The 15,017-nt window shown below is 37.3% G+C and overlaps 2 protein-coding genes across 2 annotated transcripts; one reads left to right on the forward strand and one right to left on the reverse strand.

Annotated features, from left to right (window-relative positions):
• Window positions 1–1,829: 1,829 nt before the first annotated feature.
• LOC580433 (small nuclear ribonucleoprotein Sm D1) lies at window positions 1,830–7,352 on the forward strand. Its single transcript, XM_780491.5, has 4 exons — window positions 1,830–1,921; window positions 4,151–4,227; window positions 5,006–5,197; window positions 5,740–7,352. The coding sequence occupies exons 1-4, from the start codon at window positions 1,908–1,910 to the stop codon at window positions 5,853–5,855; spliced, it is 399 nt and encodes a 132-aa protein (XP_785584.1). The 5' UTR covers window positions 1,830–1,907; the 3' UTR covers window positions 5,856–7,352.
• Window positions 7,353–10,637: 3,285 nt separating this feature from the next.
• Window positions 10,638–14,790, reverse strand: LOC755406. The gene is made up of 4 exons (XM_001189765.4): window positions 14,708–14,790; window positions 13,626–13,889; window positions 12,358–12,543; window positions 10,638–11,425 (listed from the first exon to the last, which is right to left on the reverse strand). Exons 2-4 carry the CDS (start codon window positions 13,877–13,879, stop codon window positions 11,110–11,112), a joined length of 756 nt encoding a protein of 251 aa, XP_001189765.2. The 5' UTR covers window positions 13,880–13,889; window positions 14,708–14,790; the 3' UTR covers window positions 10,638–11,109.
• Between the last annotated feature and the right edge of the window lie 227 nt (window positions 14,791–15,017).

Below are 15,017 nucleotides of genomic sequence, written 5' to 3' on the forward strand. Positions count from 1 at the left end.
TAACTGACGAAGAGACTCATTTAGTTTCTTTGCATGAATATTAAAGTGTGTTCTTTTCAAACGTATTCAGTTAATTTCATTTTACTAAATATTAGACAAGAATGATATACTCCGTCCAACTTCAGTGTGTCTTTAAGAAATAAATTGCCTTGATTAGAAATTTATTCCCAAGAACATTGTAGGAATATGTTAATAACATTTTATATTCCAATTGGGTTCTCAGTGCAGACCACTTAGTCTATTCCATGTATGTGTATATATATATATATATATATATATAAAATGAGTATGGGAAAGTGATAATAATATTCTGTGTAAAAATGTGCTCAATTATTAACATAGACATGAATATATATTAAAGACATGTAAATAAATTAAAGAACAATAATGTACATAAGATGCAGTATTGTTTCACTTTTCAGTGTATGTTTTTTCTTTGTTTATGTAATTCAAATTCAATTCAATTCAAATTTATCACCACTCAAACTGTAAAACATAACTTAAAACAAAGTTGAATATAAAGATCAATATTTTCAAGCATAAAAATTGGTAACAGTGCAAGTGGAAATATATGTTGTATATTCACATTCTTTATCTTTCACTGTTTACTGAAAATAAAAAATATATCCATTGACTGACAAGAGAAAAGTGTCTGTTTTTGTTCAATGCCTCCACCATCCCCATTCTCTCAATTTCTCTATCTCTATCTCTCTCTTTCTCTATCTCTCTCTCTCCCTCTCCCCCTCTCTGTTTTTCTCTTGCTCCCTCTCTCTTACTCTCGCTCTCCCTCCCTCCCTGAGCTCCCTCCTTCCCCACCCCATCCCATCTCTCTCTTTCTCTCTAGTTATTTCTTTGTTGAAAATAATATCCACATATGACTTGGGAATGAGAGATCAGTCTAGTCAAAGTTGTTTAAGATTTGTTTGGGGCACTCACAAATAATCCACCCCCAATGTGCAGAGCTTCAAGACTTGTACATGGCAGTTTCACGAGGATTTTTTTTTAAAATATCACTTCAAACATGAAAAACTTAAGGTCAGAATTGTTATAATATGACTTTGACATATTTTTTTCTCATTTAGCTTTTAGTTTATGCCCCTGAATCTTTATAATTTATTTCATGAAAAGAAAGTTGTACGTACAATATAGCTTAAGTATACCAATAAGGGTATACACTTTGATGTATCGGTTGTTCTTTCCATCACAGTAATTTGCTTGATGCTTATGTTGCTTTAAAAAGTGTATTGATCATTGTTTCAAACTGAAAAAAAGAGTGTTTCAATATAAGCAATTGATCATTTCTAGTGAATTCGAAATAAATATACGGTATATTAAAGCCCCATGCCTAGCTAGCTACTTGCTCCCCCTATATATATATATATAGAAAACTTTTCCAATCGGTGCCTGTTGGTCCCCCATGATTTACTATTTCTTATGTTATTTGAGAGAGTTGATGAAATATAGTCACCACCTATCGGTGACCTCGCTGTGTTTTCTGATCCCTCCTAGCTGGCCAAACTAGTGCAGATAAGCTTAAATAAAATATAGAAAAAGTAATAATTTAATAATTATGATAAATCCTCTTCTTCCCTAATTTTCTCCTTTTCTCCTCCTTACTCCTCCTTTACTCGACAGGCTCAACTTGAGCGTTTCCTACTTAAATAACTTGTTGGGGTTAATCGTACCCTAATTCGCTGTCAGTAATGTAAGTTTGCAGTTTTGTATTTGTTTTTTTCTTCTCTGAACTAGCTCTTATAATTCTTTCGGGCTTTTCATCATCATACATTGCTATCTTTTTTCACAGTATGGCGCCATCCGCGTCATGATAAGTACATTGTTTTTGTACAGGCGCGTTGATTGAACGTCCAATTTTTATCGTCAGACGCTGATCGCAATCTGACATCATCATGAAGCTAGTTAGGTAATTATCATTTTTTACAAGTTTTATTGATCGAGTGATTTTCATTTTATCATATGTTTGACAAATTGTCTATGTCTAGGAAATTTCTATAGTTTAATTTCATTATTTAAACCTAGTTTGTATGACACCCATGAAAATAAACGTGTGGGACTGACTGACAAAATTCTGCTTCAATTTTTTTTGTTACCACTGCCGCGACGTTTGACCTTAATAGAGAAAGGTTTGCAGAAAATTGCAAGCCTTCTCGTGAAATATGCTTTTGGTCATTGAGTGTATACACTCACACTTGCCTTTAAAGACTAAAACGTAGACTATGACCGAGTTTGAGTAGGGCCTAGGTCTAGGGTCGTTGTGTAACTCCGGGAAGCTCCGACGCCGATGCCGAAGCCGTCGGGGCTTCGAGTTCGTGCATCAAAAAACATTGTAACAACGGGTTGGGTGACATTATCTCAAAATATGCAAAGGGAGCAATTACAATTTTGACTTAATAGGTTGTTCGACTCCTCTGGGCATCTAGCCGGCAACTTGAAATTATAATTTGAAGAAGTCTTCGATGGGAAAAAGGGGGTGATTCTTCGTCCTAGATCTAGATCTATATCCCAACGATTCTTCCATGTTGTTTCGTTGATTCAACCGGCGATGAGAAAGTATGCATGCGCAGTAGGGCGTACTTTCTCTTCGCCGGTTGAATCGACGAAACAACATGGGAGAATAGGTCTGGATAGGACGAAGAATCACCCCCTTTTCCCCATCGACGACTTCTTCAAAGTTCAAATTAATAACGTGTATTCACTTCCGGGTTTATCGCGCGATTGGCCAACCATAATTTCATTCACTATAATGTGTTATTGAATTTGGGGTTTCGTTCGTACGCGGAGATGTTACGCGATGTAACCATGGTTTGGACTGAGCGGAGCGCACGCCCCCTAATTAGCTGATCCACCAAATAGCGAGAAGGGTATTTTTAAACTGTTATCAGTTGTGATCCCTGGGGGCTAGCGAAAATATAAGCACATAGAATTGTTCCTTAGGACTGGGACTACTTATCGATCAGGGCATCATATCTCAAAAGTGACAAACCTCAGAGTTAGCCAGGACACAATGTTTAAATTGCTGTTTTGACTAGCCTTAAGGGCTCTCTCGAAATGTTTTTTTAATGATATTATTCGAGAGAGCCTTAAACGGCTCCCATACCCCTGCACGGAGAGGCATGTAAACAAAACTCAAAAGTGGTCCAAAATCACACTTTCGCGCACCCGACCAATATTGGACAGTGGCTTTGATAAATTTTGTCATAGTTTTGGTCTTAATTAGCGCTTTAATTTCAAAATCGGATCTAAAAATAACAAAATAAGAGCAATTTTCTTACCAGACCGATACAGCTCAGCTCCCTTTTCACGTGTACCGTGTGAATTCACGATGTCTACACAATGCATGGTGATGACCTCTGACTGGCACTTCCGTAATTGTGGGTAAATTGTGCTGCTTCCGTATAATGCGCTGTATGAGTGTTATTCAGCGCATTATACGGAAGCAGCACATTTACGAAGTGCTAGTCAGAGGTCATCACCATTGTGTAGACATCGTGAATTCACACGGTACACGTGAAAAGGGAGCTGAGCTGTATCGGTCTGGTAAGAAAATTGCTCTTATTTTGTTATTTTTAGATCCGATTTTGAAATTAAAGCGCTAATTAAGACCAAAACTACGACAAAATTTATCAAAGCCACTGTCCAATATTGGTCGGGTGCGCGAAAGTGTGATTTTGGACCACTTTTGAGTTTTGTTTACATGCCTCTCCGTGCAGGGGTATGGGAGCCGTTTAAGGCTCTCTCGAATAATATCATTAAAAAAACATTTCGAGAGAGCCCTTAAGGCTAGTTTTGACCAAGATATTTTTAGAATTTCGGGGGCTACGCCCCTTTGGAAATATTGGAATTCACCTGCTCTTTCATATGACACCTCATTTATTGATTATCACCTTCAGGATCACAACAGATAAAGGTTTGAATCTCGATTTGAAAAAAAAAATTGACTTTTTTTGCATGGTCGCGCAATGCACGTAGACTGCATAGGGATGTGTGTAATCTCTATGGGAAGAATTTTAGCACACAACATCGGGTGCGCGATCAGACACCCTATTACTTCATTCTCTGAATAAAAGGTCTTTGTATTGTGCCTTAATTTATATTTTCTTATTGAATATTGTTTCTTTTTCTTTCTCCCCAGATTTCTTATGAAGCTCAGTCATGAGACTGTCACTATTGAACTCAAGAATGGAACCCAAGTGCATGGGACAATCACAGGTATGTAAAGTGAATTAATAGGGAACTGTGCCTAGAAAAAGAAGAAGAAGAAATGCTTGAGCTATGGGAATTTATTTTTCTTTGGATGTTAAGTATGATGGGATCATTAGGACGTCTTGGTTGTAGAGATTTTGTTCATCAGGATGAGTAAAAACAACTTTCAAATCTTGCAAATAAACTTGACAAAGTGCAAAACTGATTATGCATTTCTCTTCATCGTTCGCTATCTTGTGATTCCAAGGAGGAAATTTACAGTCTAATTAAAATTAAAGATGACATGTCTATTCTTGATAAGCTAGTAAAATGATCTTTCGGGAGATATTGTTCCTTGTCCAATTTTACGTAATGCATCAGATTATAACAGAAGTTAAGTTAATATGTTTGCTAAAATATGGCCATTAAATTATATCTTTTTTGTATTGATTAAATATGACTGAATTTCATTGTTCATGCACTTTGTAATTTTTCACCAAATTATCACTGAATAGTGATATGTTGAATTCATATATACCGGTACACAATCCTGTTTGGTTGAAAATCAAGTTTGTGTTATGAGTTGCCTTTAAACGGAACAGAACACAGGTGATATGCTGTAAAATATATCATGCAGTGTACAAACAATGGTGGGTGCTACCTAATGAGGTAAATTGCAAGTTACGGTACATTGTCTGTTGATTTTGCGATACTTAAATTTGTACAGAAATATCAGTTCAAAAGTAACACTACAAGGACATGTTCTATTTGCATTCAATCATAATCTTACCCATCTTTTCTCTAGGTGTTGATGTTAGCATGAACACTCACTTAAAATCTGTCAAACTCACGCCAAAGAACAGAGAAACACAGCAGCTGGAATCACTCAGTATCCGTGGCAACAACATCCGGTACTACATCCTTCCCGACAGTCTTCCCCTTGATCAGCTCCTTGTAGACGACACACCCAAGGCCAGGATGAGGAAGAAGCAGCAATGTAAGTCACTGCTACAATGTCATCTTGTTCCATGGGGGTGGGATGGGGTGGGGAGGTGTGGTATTTAGTTTAGTTTTCATTTAGATTTTGGTATTTTCTATGAAGGACCAGCCAAAACAAATACCTGCCATGTGTGTGTGTATTGAGTTTTTACAGACGTGTATCAATCATATATGATCATTTATGTCTGGGGACCGACCTTTAAAGGTCACCATCCAAAAGACACGACTCAGTTTCGTACCTGCGTCCTCGGCTGAATCAGTTTGTAACTTCCATTGTTTGCTGGATTACAGGCGCACGCCACAACGCCTAGTTCTTCAGCTGACATCATTTTAGCGGGATTCACCACAGTTGAAATCAAAGTAAAACCCTCACATAGTGTATTTTTGTTTAAAACAAACAAAGAATTTGAAATTTTGAATGTGCTTTCTTGTGCCACCATGTCTAGGTATTTCAGACTTGTTTCTCCTTTCTGTCAGTAATCTCTATTTCGTTCCCAACAAAAAGTTGTATTGATTTCACCTCTAATTCTCATTTTTCAGCATCAATGGGAGGTCGAGGTCGTGGACGAGGAGGACGTGGAGGTCGAGGAGGTCGTGGGCGTGGTAGGGGTCGTGGTGGTGGTGGCGGTGGAGGAGAGAGAGGTGGAAGGAGATAAACCCAGCGCTTTTCATCTTGTCCGCATCTTTTGTGTAAAACTGTTGTATATGGTTCGTAGTGTTCTATCCCTACTGTTTCCAATCAAACACTGTTTATAAATATTTTCTGTACAGAATGTGAACCTGTGAAATCTCGACAGTGAAAAGTGAGGGGTAGAAATCAGTCATTATTGAAAAGCTGTTATGGAGCCTTTTCATTCATTCACCAGAGTTCAAAGGTTATTTAACTATTAAATCAATATGACGGAGAAACTTGCAGGAGTGAAAGATTTTCAGGATTGTGTAAACATATGGACTTCTTATTGCACATGACACGTGATCCTTCTTTGTGATTTGATTTGTTCTTGTAAAGAATGAGTCATAACAGTACTTATAAAACTGTGTTCTTACTCGTAAGGATGAGATATGACTGTAATTGTAAAGTTGATAAATGCCATACCTTTCTTTAGGATACCATGATGTCGCTGACGAAGAAATTCATGCCATTAAATAAGGCATTAAGGTTTCTGACATATTGATGTTGAATTGTCAACCAGGCAAACAAGACTGAGGTTTGGGCTAATATGTTGCAGATTGGGACTCGTCAGATGTTCTTTCTCATTCTTCTTTCTTTTTGTGCATATAAGTTGGTTTCATATTTCATAACCAGTAACTCATTATGTTGTCCTTGCATTAAATTACTGATGGCACTTGAAATCAAGTGCTTGCAAAGCTTAGCTGTTTGTACAGAAAAAAAAGTTTTAGCATGGCAAACTAAATCCCATTATGGTTGCTGATGCTGAAAATGCATTTCAACATTCTTCTTGACTCGCATACTCGGCACAAAGAAACATTTGGAAGAATTTCTGAGTGTTCTGACAAACGTAAGATAAAGTTGAGTTCTGGTCATGCGATTGCATTGTGAAAGAAACGTTGTGAAATCGATCAGAAAAGGTTGATCATCTAGCATATAAGTATTGGTGTGTACTGAAAGGTTCTGGAATCATCAAAATGATCAGAAATTTGGCCCAGTCTTTTTAAATTTTCAAGTACTGTACACAGGAGGATGTATATGACTACACGAACATGTGGCGTAAAAATCTGTCCAGATTTTTATGATGTTACATGCCGTATTTAGAATATTAAGGCATTTGGAGAGCCATGCTTTTCACAGAACATTTTTTATCTGATGTTCTTCCACACTTGCATAATACAATGATAACGCTCACAAATTATTTTTCACCTCTTCCCAGAACTCAACCTTCTCTTTAAGTAGGAGAACAGGTGGACATGCCATTGTAAATAGGTAGAGATGAGTCCTTGAATTCATTTTTTGTCCAATACCCACCCTAAGCATGGTGAACACAGCCATGTACAGAATCTTGGGGTTAAGAAAAATGTGAGGGTATTTTTGTTTTCAGCTGATAATCATGAAATTCTTTTGTACCATTTTCCCAGTAATTTGTGTAGTATTGCAACCTGATTAAAGATGTTGTTCATACATATTTTGAAGAAAAGAAATATTGACAAGTGTCTTTATTTTGATGATTGTTACAGTGTTATGACAGTTACTGATACCTAAGTCACACTGCTACATCGACTCCTAACCAACTAAAATTGGGCCATTTGGGGTATAGATATTTTTGTCCGGTATGTACTACGTAGTTGGTTAGGTGTCGAGGTTTTGGTTTTGTGACTGGAAAAGTAGAAAAAGAAAGGGAGTGTGAGGGCTAGTTGTTGTAGGTTGCATGTGATGTGTTCTTTGTTGAAGTCACTTTTGCTCTCTTCACTTTTCCATTCCAGGGGAGTGTTTCACAAAGACTAAGATCAACTATGACGGGCCATTCATGCCACCGGTTGCTCTCACTATTGGTCTCTCAATTATAATCTTTAGTGATATTTTTTCCTTCAATAATGAATTATCCAAAAATGGTAAATTCTGTAGATTTGTGACCATGATTTGTACATCCCTTGAGAGACCAATGCCAGTTAACGGTAAGAGCAAACCGTGGCATGAATGGTCTGTCATAGTTAAGTCCAACTTAAAGTCGATCTTAGTCTTAGTCTTATAGCGCTTAGAGACTTCGGTGGTAAGCGCTTTATAAGTAACGTTTTTATTATTATTATTATTATTAGTGAAACACTCCCCATGTCTCTTCTTCTCCCATTTGTTTCAAATTAATATCTTTTTCATTGCTTCGAGTGCAAATAGAGTAAAGAGTGTATTGTAAACCAGAATCTTTTGCATTAGACGGTTAACTAACAAGTAACATATTCAAATTTATGGATGATTCTTTCCTATAGAATTTAGTGACTAGTTATTTCATTAACCTGTTATTAATGAATGATCTACAATACTGGGAATCCAGTCTGCATACACTACTCGTTGCTATGTTGGACAAGCTGACAAGCTTTCAGGTTGTCAAGCACAACTTTTGTTTTAAAAAAATTTGAATAAATTATAGTAAACTGGTCTATTGGTCAATGATGACCATTTTCAATGCAAGAACATCCTGAAATATAACATTTTTGTGCTGATTTTGATTCAATTATCAGGTAAAGTTTGGATTAAGGTTTTTTGTTTGCAATAGTTTCTGGCAATCTGGCAGTAGTTTTGGTGCTGTGTTTGAAGGAGAGGTAATTCTTGTTATACAAAGTAGCCTTTAGTGAAACATTGCATAAACACGACTTACATGTATATGGAGAGGGGCAAGTCTTTAACAGAAAGCTTCAGTCTAATATTGATAGTTCCACTGAGACTGTCTTTCTCCACTCAACGCCTCTGTGAATTGGAAACGTTGACAAATGTAAATTTTATCACAAAATTACCCATACCAGATGGTTACTTCTGCCGGTTATTTATGTCTAGTCAAGTCCAAGCTATTTTGTACCATACGCAACCATCCAAATTTATAGGGAAATCCAACTCAAATAGACAACTACTCTTAAAATAAAGCAGAAAATCAAAGAGGCAAACTGATGAAAGTTTCATTCAACTAAATCTGACTGAATATAAGAAAGTTATGAATTTTTGGAAGTTGTAATCACTTCAAATTGGCTGAAGCGGTAAAGTCAATGTGATGTAGTGGTGGACTACTTTCCCATCTGTTTCAACATATAAAATTACTAAAAATTAAAATGTTTCAAAAAATCATGGCTCAGGAGGGTTTATTCTTTTTAGAGGACCTATAATAATATGCTATCTATAATACAGTTTGAGAAGTGCCCCAAGGGAGAATGGAACGTATGAGAAAAACAGGAATTGGGGATATTTTTGTAAACGGCAAATGGGAGAGTTATCCACGCCCTACGTCATAATCCACTGACCTAAATACCAATCTGAATTTTGCATATATAGAATTAGACTTGTGATCTCATAATTTAAACATTTATAACCGGTCCGATTCATTTCAAACTTTTGTCATTCTGTTTTCGTCATTTTTCTGCTTTCATACAAATCAACTTGTACAAGGGTTGGATTGCCCTTAGCGATTTTACTTTATCTGATAATTGTATCAAGCTGATGGCCTTACTACAGCTTGGATCAGAAAAATTAAGAAGTAAATTTATGCTTCTTTTTTTTTTAGTCGATGTTCTCGATTCCATAATACAATTCTACAATACTTGGTAATGTATGAAACATACTTTGGACTTGTTCAGACTTTAAACCTTTGTTTTGGTAAAGGGCTAAAGAGGATTCTTCTTCCTTGATTGTTTCAAATAATTTGTGTAAAAGCTTTTAATAGAGCCAAATAATCGGTCTTGAGCAATGCATTGGGGAGTTATCCATTTACCTCAATAGTAAAAGTTAAGAATCAAATAGAGACGATGACACTATCCTAACTCGAGATTCCGAAACTTCGTTGCCGAGTTTTGAATTATTACACGGCTTCTAGTTGGCGGCAGCTGGATATATTGATGTCTTGATTTGAACAGATGTTCCTAGTCGATAAAAACTGGCTAATCATTATTCAAACTTCCCAGTTTTGTGTTTACAGAGAATTCTATAGTCAATAGTCATATAACCAAACACCAATTATCTATTTTGATTACTTTTCGAGAAGTATTTCAGCAAATAAAATGCTCCATTATTTGAACGGAATAGCTTTAGAGAGATTAATTAAATTAATAGTCAAATAATTATGGATATTTGTTCACATCTGAAAGCAGATTTTCATTAAATTTCAAAAGGTTAAGAAACCTTCCAATAAATCTTGATTATCGACCTGAAAACAAAGTGTTCCATGACAGATCAAAAACCAATCTCAAGTCCCCCCCCCCTTCCCGGGAGAGAATTACCATGACTTTCTATGGAACCCTTTTAACTTAATAAATATGCACAAGGGAAAAAAGAAAACTATTAGAGATTGTGAAACTTGTATATAGAGCTACTGTACACATGAATGTAGCTTACAATAATAATTGATTACTAACGTATCCTTGGTCTAAGCTTTGCTGCCCTAAAATACTTTGGATGTCAAGAATAGCATTGTTTACATCCAAAGCATTCAAAGTTTTTGATGGGTAATGTAGAGTGTTATAGGTCATCTTACCCTGAAACCAAACGACATTGAGTGATTGATAAAGGAATTAGAAAAAAGTAATTACAGAGCATTGTTTTTAATTGAAACATTGTGGCTCGAATTCACAAAGAAGGTTTGTCGACAAACCGAGGTTTATGTACGTCATATGACGCACGAAAACCAAGGTTTGTCGACAAACCTCCTTTGTGAATTTCGGGCCTATGAGTTACAAACCTTCAACATTGCTAGACCTCGTTTGAAACTTTTTTTTAATGAAAAGGCATAACACTTTATATAGATTATGATGTGACGTATTTATTAGAATCAATGAAAAGCGAACATACATATCAATAATGAATAAACTTAGTATTAATCATAGTTTAATTTGGCACTCGTGTCCATCAGAGAGGTAAACTCTAGCCAATTCTAAAGAAAAATCAAGGGAATTTATGAAAAAGTATTTCATTAACCTCATTTGAATTCGTTTCAAGACATGGGAACCTATGCCCATGAAATGATCCAGAATTATCAGAAAGGGAGAGGGGTCGAATTGTGTGAAAATCATGAAAACTGTCCAAAAATAACAATAAATGCTAGAGAAAGAATGTCAAATGACAGAAATACAAGGTATAGATTTCTGATAGAAAAGAAACTAAAGATTGATTATTATGTAATTGGAAACATTATCTCGGTCATTGCCATGCTATATGCACCTTGACCGGCCATGACAGACTTGGCTGCCCGAACAACCTTATGGCAACAAGTTGCCATCTTCATCGGTCTCCGAAGCCTTGTTGCAATTTTCGCTGTTTGTGTTGACGTTCTTCGGGGTACCGCGGAAGCAACCGAGGATGTAGGGGAAGTCAGCAGTGGTGTGGTATTGGTAGACGCCACCACTATTGTAACGACCATGGCATTCGTCGAGGTCGTCTGATGTCAGCAGTACACCGTACTCATTGACGGGTCCGTAGATGGCAAAGCCGTCGAAGGCGACGCCAACGAGAGGGGATGGCTCTCCTTCAATAATGGTGAAGAGGCAGCTTGATGGCTGCTTGTGATAGTGGTACCTGATGCATGAATATAGTAATAGAAGGAAAAAAGGGGGTTGAAAGACACATCCCAGAAGAAGGAAAGCCCATGATACTGACGGCTTAAAGCCTGTCTGCACTAGTTTGGATAGGAGGGATTAGACCAGCTCCCTACATGGTCACTGACAGGTGGCTATCTCATCAGATCAGCTCTCAATTACTTAGAAAAGGGGGACCATGGGGGACCAACGGTCACATCTTAGGCATTGTTTGCTATAGAGGGCGCAAGTAGATAAAAGTAGTGCAGTGGGGCTTTAAAAGACAGACGGCCCACGTGACCTACAATGCTGGTCTGGTGAACACTCTTGGATCAAGAGTCCAGAGGCCATGCAACACGCCAGACGTGAAGGTCTCTTTGGCTGTTGGTCTCGTGGGCTGTAGCAGGTGATACAGATGGGATCATAGTTTTCTTCTTTTTGTTGGCTACCTCCAAAATTTTGATATCGGCGAAGCTTCCTTTAGTGATGATCTCCCGGGAGGATACTCAGATTTGGTTTGGACGGGGGTGTGCCACTCAAGCCTCGAAATCCCTACCCATTATTAGGGGACACTTTTCTCGAAAAAAGACACATTTCGGGTGTTTTTCGGTTGTTTATATGGCAAACACCAGAGTATTTTGAAAAAAGCGGACCCATTTTTAATGGTATTTTTGTTAAAAGTGGGACTCATGTTTAGGTACGTTTTGTAAAAAAAATCACCCATTAGAGCGGCACACCCCCGTATGTTATAATGTGTGAGTACCCCCCCCCCCCCCCCCCTTAGGCGATGCTATCGCATGCTCTTTCCTTTTATTACTTTCTGATAACCTCACCACACCAAGTCTCTCCATCACATCGATCCCCCTCTCTGGCACCCAGATCTGTTTTCCTTAAATGGTTACAAACAGAGAGCAGATACATGAATATACAAACCTTCCCAGGCCATCTGGATGCCCGTCGCACTCGTCAAACACCTCGGCGCCCTCGCCCTCCACCGCATTCTCGTCGTCAGTATCCCAGGGGTTGTACATGACTATACCATTGGTGGCAATAGCGATGGGTCCCAAAGGAAGGCAGGTAGACTCTTCGTTGACCACGGGATTCTTCGCTATCCGATAACTACACAACACAAAATGGAATTCATTTAAGTTTAAGATTTTTTTTCTTTCAGTAAAGTTTCAGTAAGAAAACGCTGGGATGAATCCATACTATATTCAGTGTGTCAAACTGCATCACATTCGGAAGAAAACAAAAATTGTGAACACAGTGTGTTTATAGTATCATGACTCCTAAAATGTTCAAAATCCTCTTTGTGTTCATGCCAGGTGTGAATACGATGTCTACACTTTGAACATGTTGCAAATCATTTTTTTGTTTTTGTCAAAACTGGGATGCATCATGCATGCATCCCCACAGACCACACTGTTAATTTGTCTGTGTGTCCACAGTGAATGTGCCACATTTCACAATGTGAAAAACAATGTCAACACGGTGTGTTCACAATCATTGTCAACAATTTGAAAATGTTGCAAAATCATCTTTTTAAATTGCCCTGCATCTTTGTAGTCAGGATAAAAGCTGGCTCTAATCACAATAATCCTCTATTATAATTATATCCCGTCAAGATGACATTTCAGATTCAGACATTTGACGGACATGCAAATATTTAGGGCTGTATGTAGGCTGTTGAAAGTAAAGTTCTGGTCAGGCGATTATCTACATTGTGAAATTAACGATCTGGAAACAATAAAGATTGATTCACCTGTGAAGCTTTGGAATCATCAAAATGGTTAGAAAATTACTCGGACTTGCTGAAAATCATTATGCACTGCATACAAAAAGTTGTATAGTACACAGTACGCATAATTAACAAGTTCGGTCCAAACTGTTCAGCTTTTTCTTGTCATATTTCGATAATGAGGGCATTTACAGAGCAATCCTTTTAATTTTCAGCGGACGTTTGTTTTCTTTTATATTCTTCCCGATTTACACAAAACGAATATGAAAGATCATTTTTACCTTTACCAGAACTTTACCTTCTCTTCGATCAAATTGTTGCAATTCAAGTCAATTCAAAGTAATAAATTCTTGCATTTCTTTGTTTTCTTCATATTAACAAATACGCCTACTTGATTTATAAGAGCACAGGAACCACAAAAAATACAAGGATTTATAAAAAATAATTATTAAACGATCCTGACCTGAAGTCTTGTTCTTCGATCTCGTTAGGGTTTTCCCCTCGGGTTGGGAAAACCCCGGTGTCATGGTCGGGAATGTCATTGGATTTGATGAGCCAGATATTTCGGTTGTAACTGGTGACGGACACCCATCCGACCAGGCCGGTGTTCATTTCCGTCTGCCCCGTGGTCACAAAGAGTTCGGCCTGCTCTTCGGAGAGACCGTGTACGAAAGCGATAACGCTGACGAGGATGATAGCGGCTATGGCTCGGAACATCTTGATGAAGCTTAATAATGTAACCGGTATTTGAATACATTATATCACATTCTTTATTATATTCACATGAATGCTTATATAAGTTTCATACGCATCGATCCAGGCGACCTGTAGGCCTATGGATTAGGCTAACCAGTTTTGGCTACCTTTGAGTTACACGATCACGATAACACGATCACGATAACAATACATATATTTGTACAGTAGGTAATATTGATGACAACATTTGATTATCATGGAACGAAAAAAGAAGCCACGATAACTTCCCTGAAGCGTAAACAGAGACTGCCCCCATCCTCCCCCGAAAAGAAAGAAGTTGAGTGATAGTCCTGGACAAACATAAAAGTATTATAATTTAATTCAATTCAAATCAAATTTTATTGGTTGTAAATCCAAACAAATAGGATCATTCTCATTTTTTATTTAAAACGAAAGATAACAAAAATCAAAGTAATAGTGTAACAATGATACTCGTGTGCCGATGTCAAAATTACAATAACCAGGAATGACACAAATTAACGTACTATATCACAAGCATCTTCCGGAATATAGTACAGAAATGAAAATAAATTACATTACTCGTATTATACTTTTTAAAATCTTTCTTTTTATCAGCGAGAATAAGAAAGAAAAAAGATATGAAAGTATATAACAACAAAAATATACATCTATATAATAATGTGTTCAAATTCAAGTTCGAAATCAGTTTTGTGTTAAGAACGGGAAGACAAAATCATGGAAAGATGATGTAGAGACAAATATGAAATAAAAGAAAACAAGCTTCCCGAATGAAGGTTAAATTTATGGAGAGAGGAATAACTAGCATACCTGTCGAGTAAACTTGGAAGTGATAACAGAACAATTTCCTGATGCTTGCCTGCTGACGTCTGCTGTAAAAATGATTAATTCTTTAGCAATCAAACTAGTTATACCCTTGAGTATATGACCGGTATATACAACCATGGCCCAGTGGCTTGTTTGTGCTGGTATAGCATCAACTGGGACGTCATTGATCTTGAGGGCGCGGGGTTCTATACTATTAGTATTATTCTATAAAGTAACTCTAACTATAGCATCAGAGCCATCTATACACAGAGTTTAGCCAACTTGGTTTCACTGGGTCACATGGCGTAACTAT

The sequence above is a fragment of the Strongylocentrotus purpuratus genome, unplaced genomic scaffold, assembly GCF_000002235.5.
Source record: "Strongylocentrotus purpuratus isolate Spur 01 unplaced genomic scaffold, Spur_5.0 spur5_scaffold_8, whole genome shotgun sequence".
NCBI classification, from domain to species: domain Eukaryota; kingdom Metazoa; phylum Echinodermata; class Echinoidea; order Camarodonta; family Strongylocentrotidae; genus Strongylocentrotus; species Strongylocentrotus purpuratus.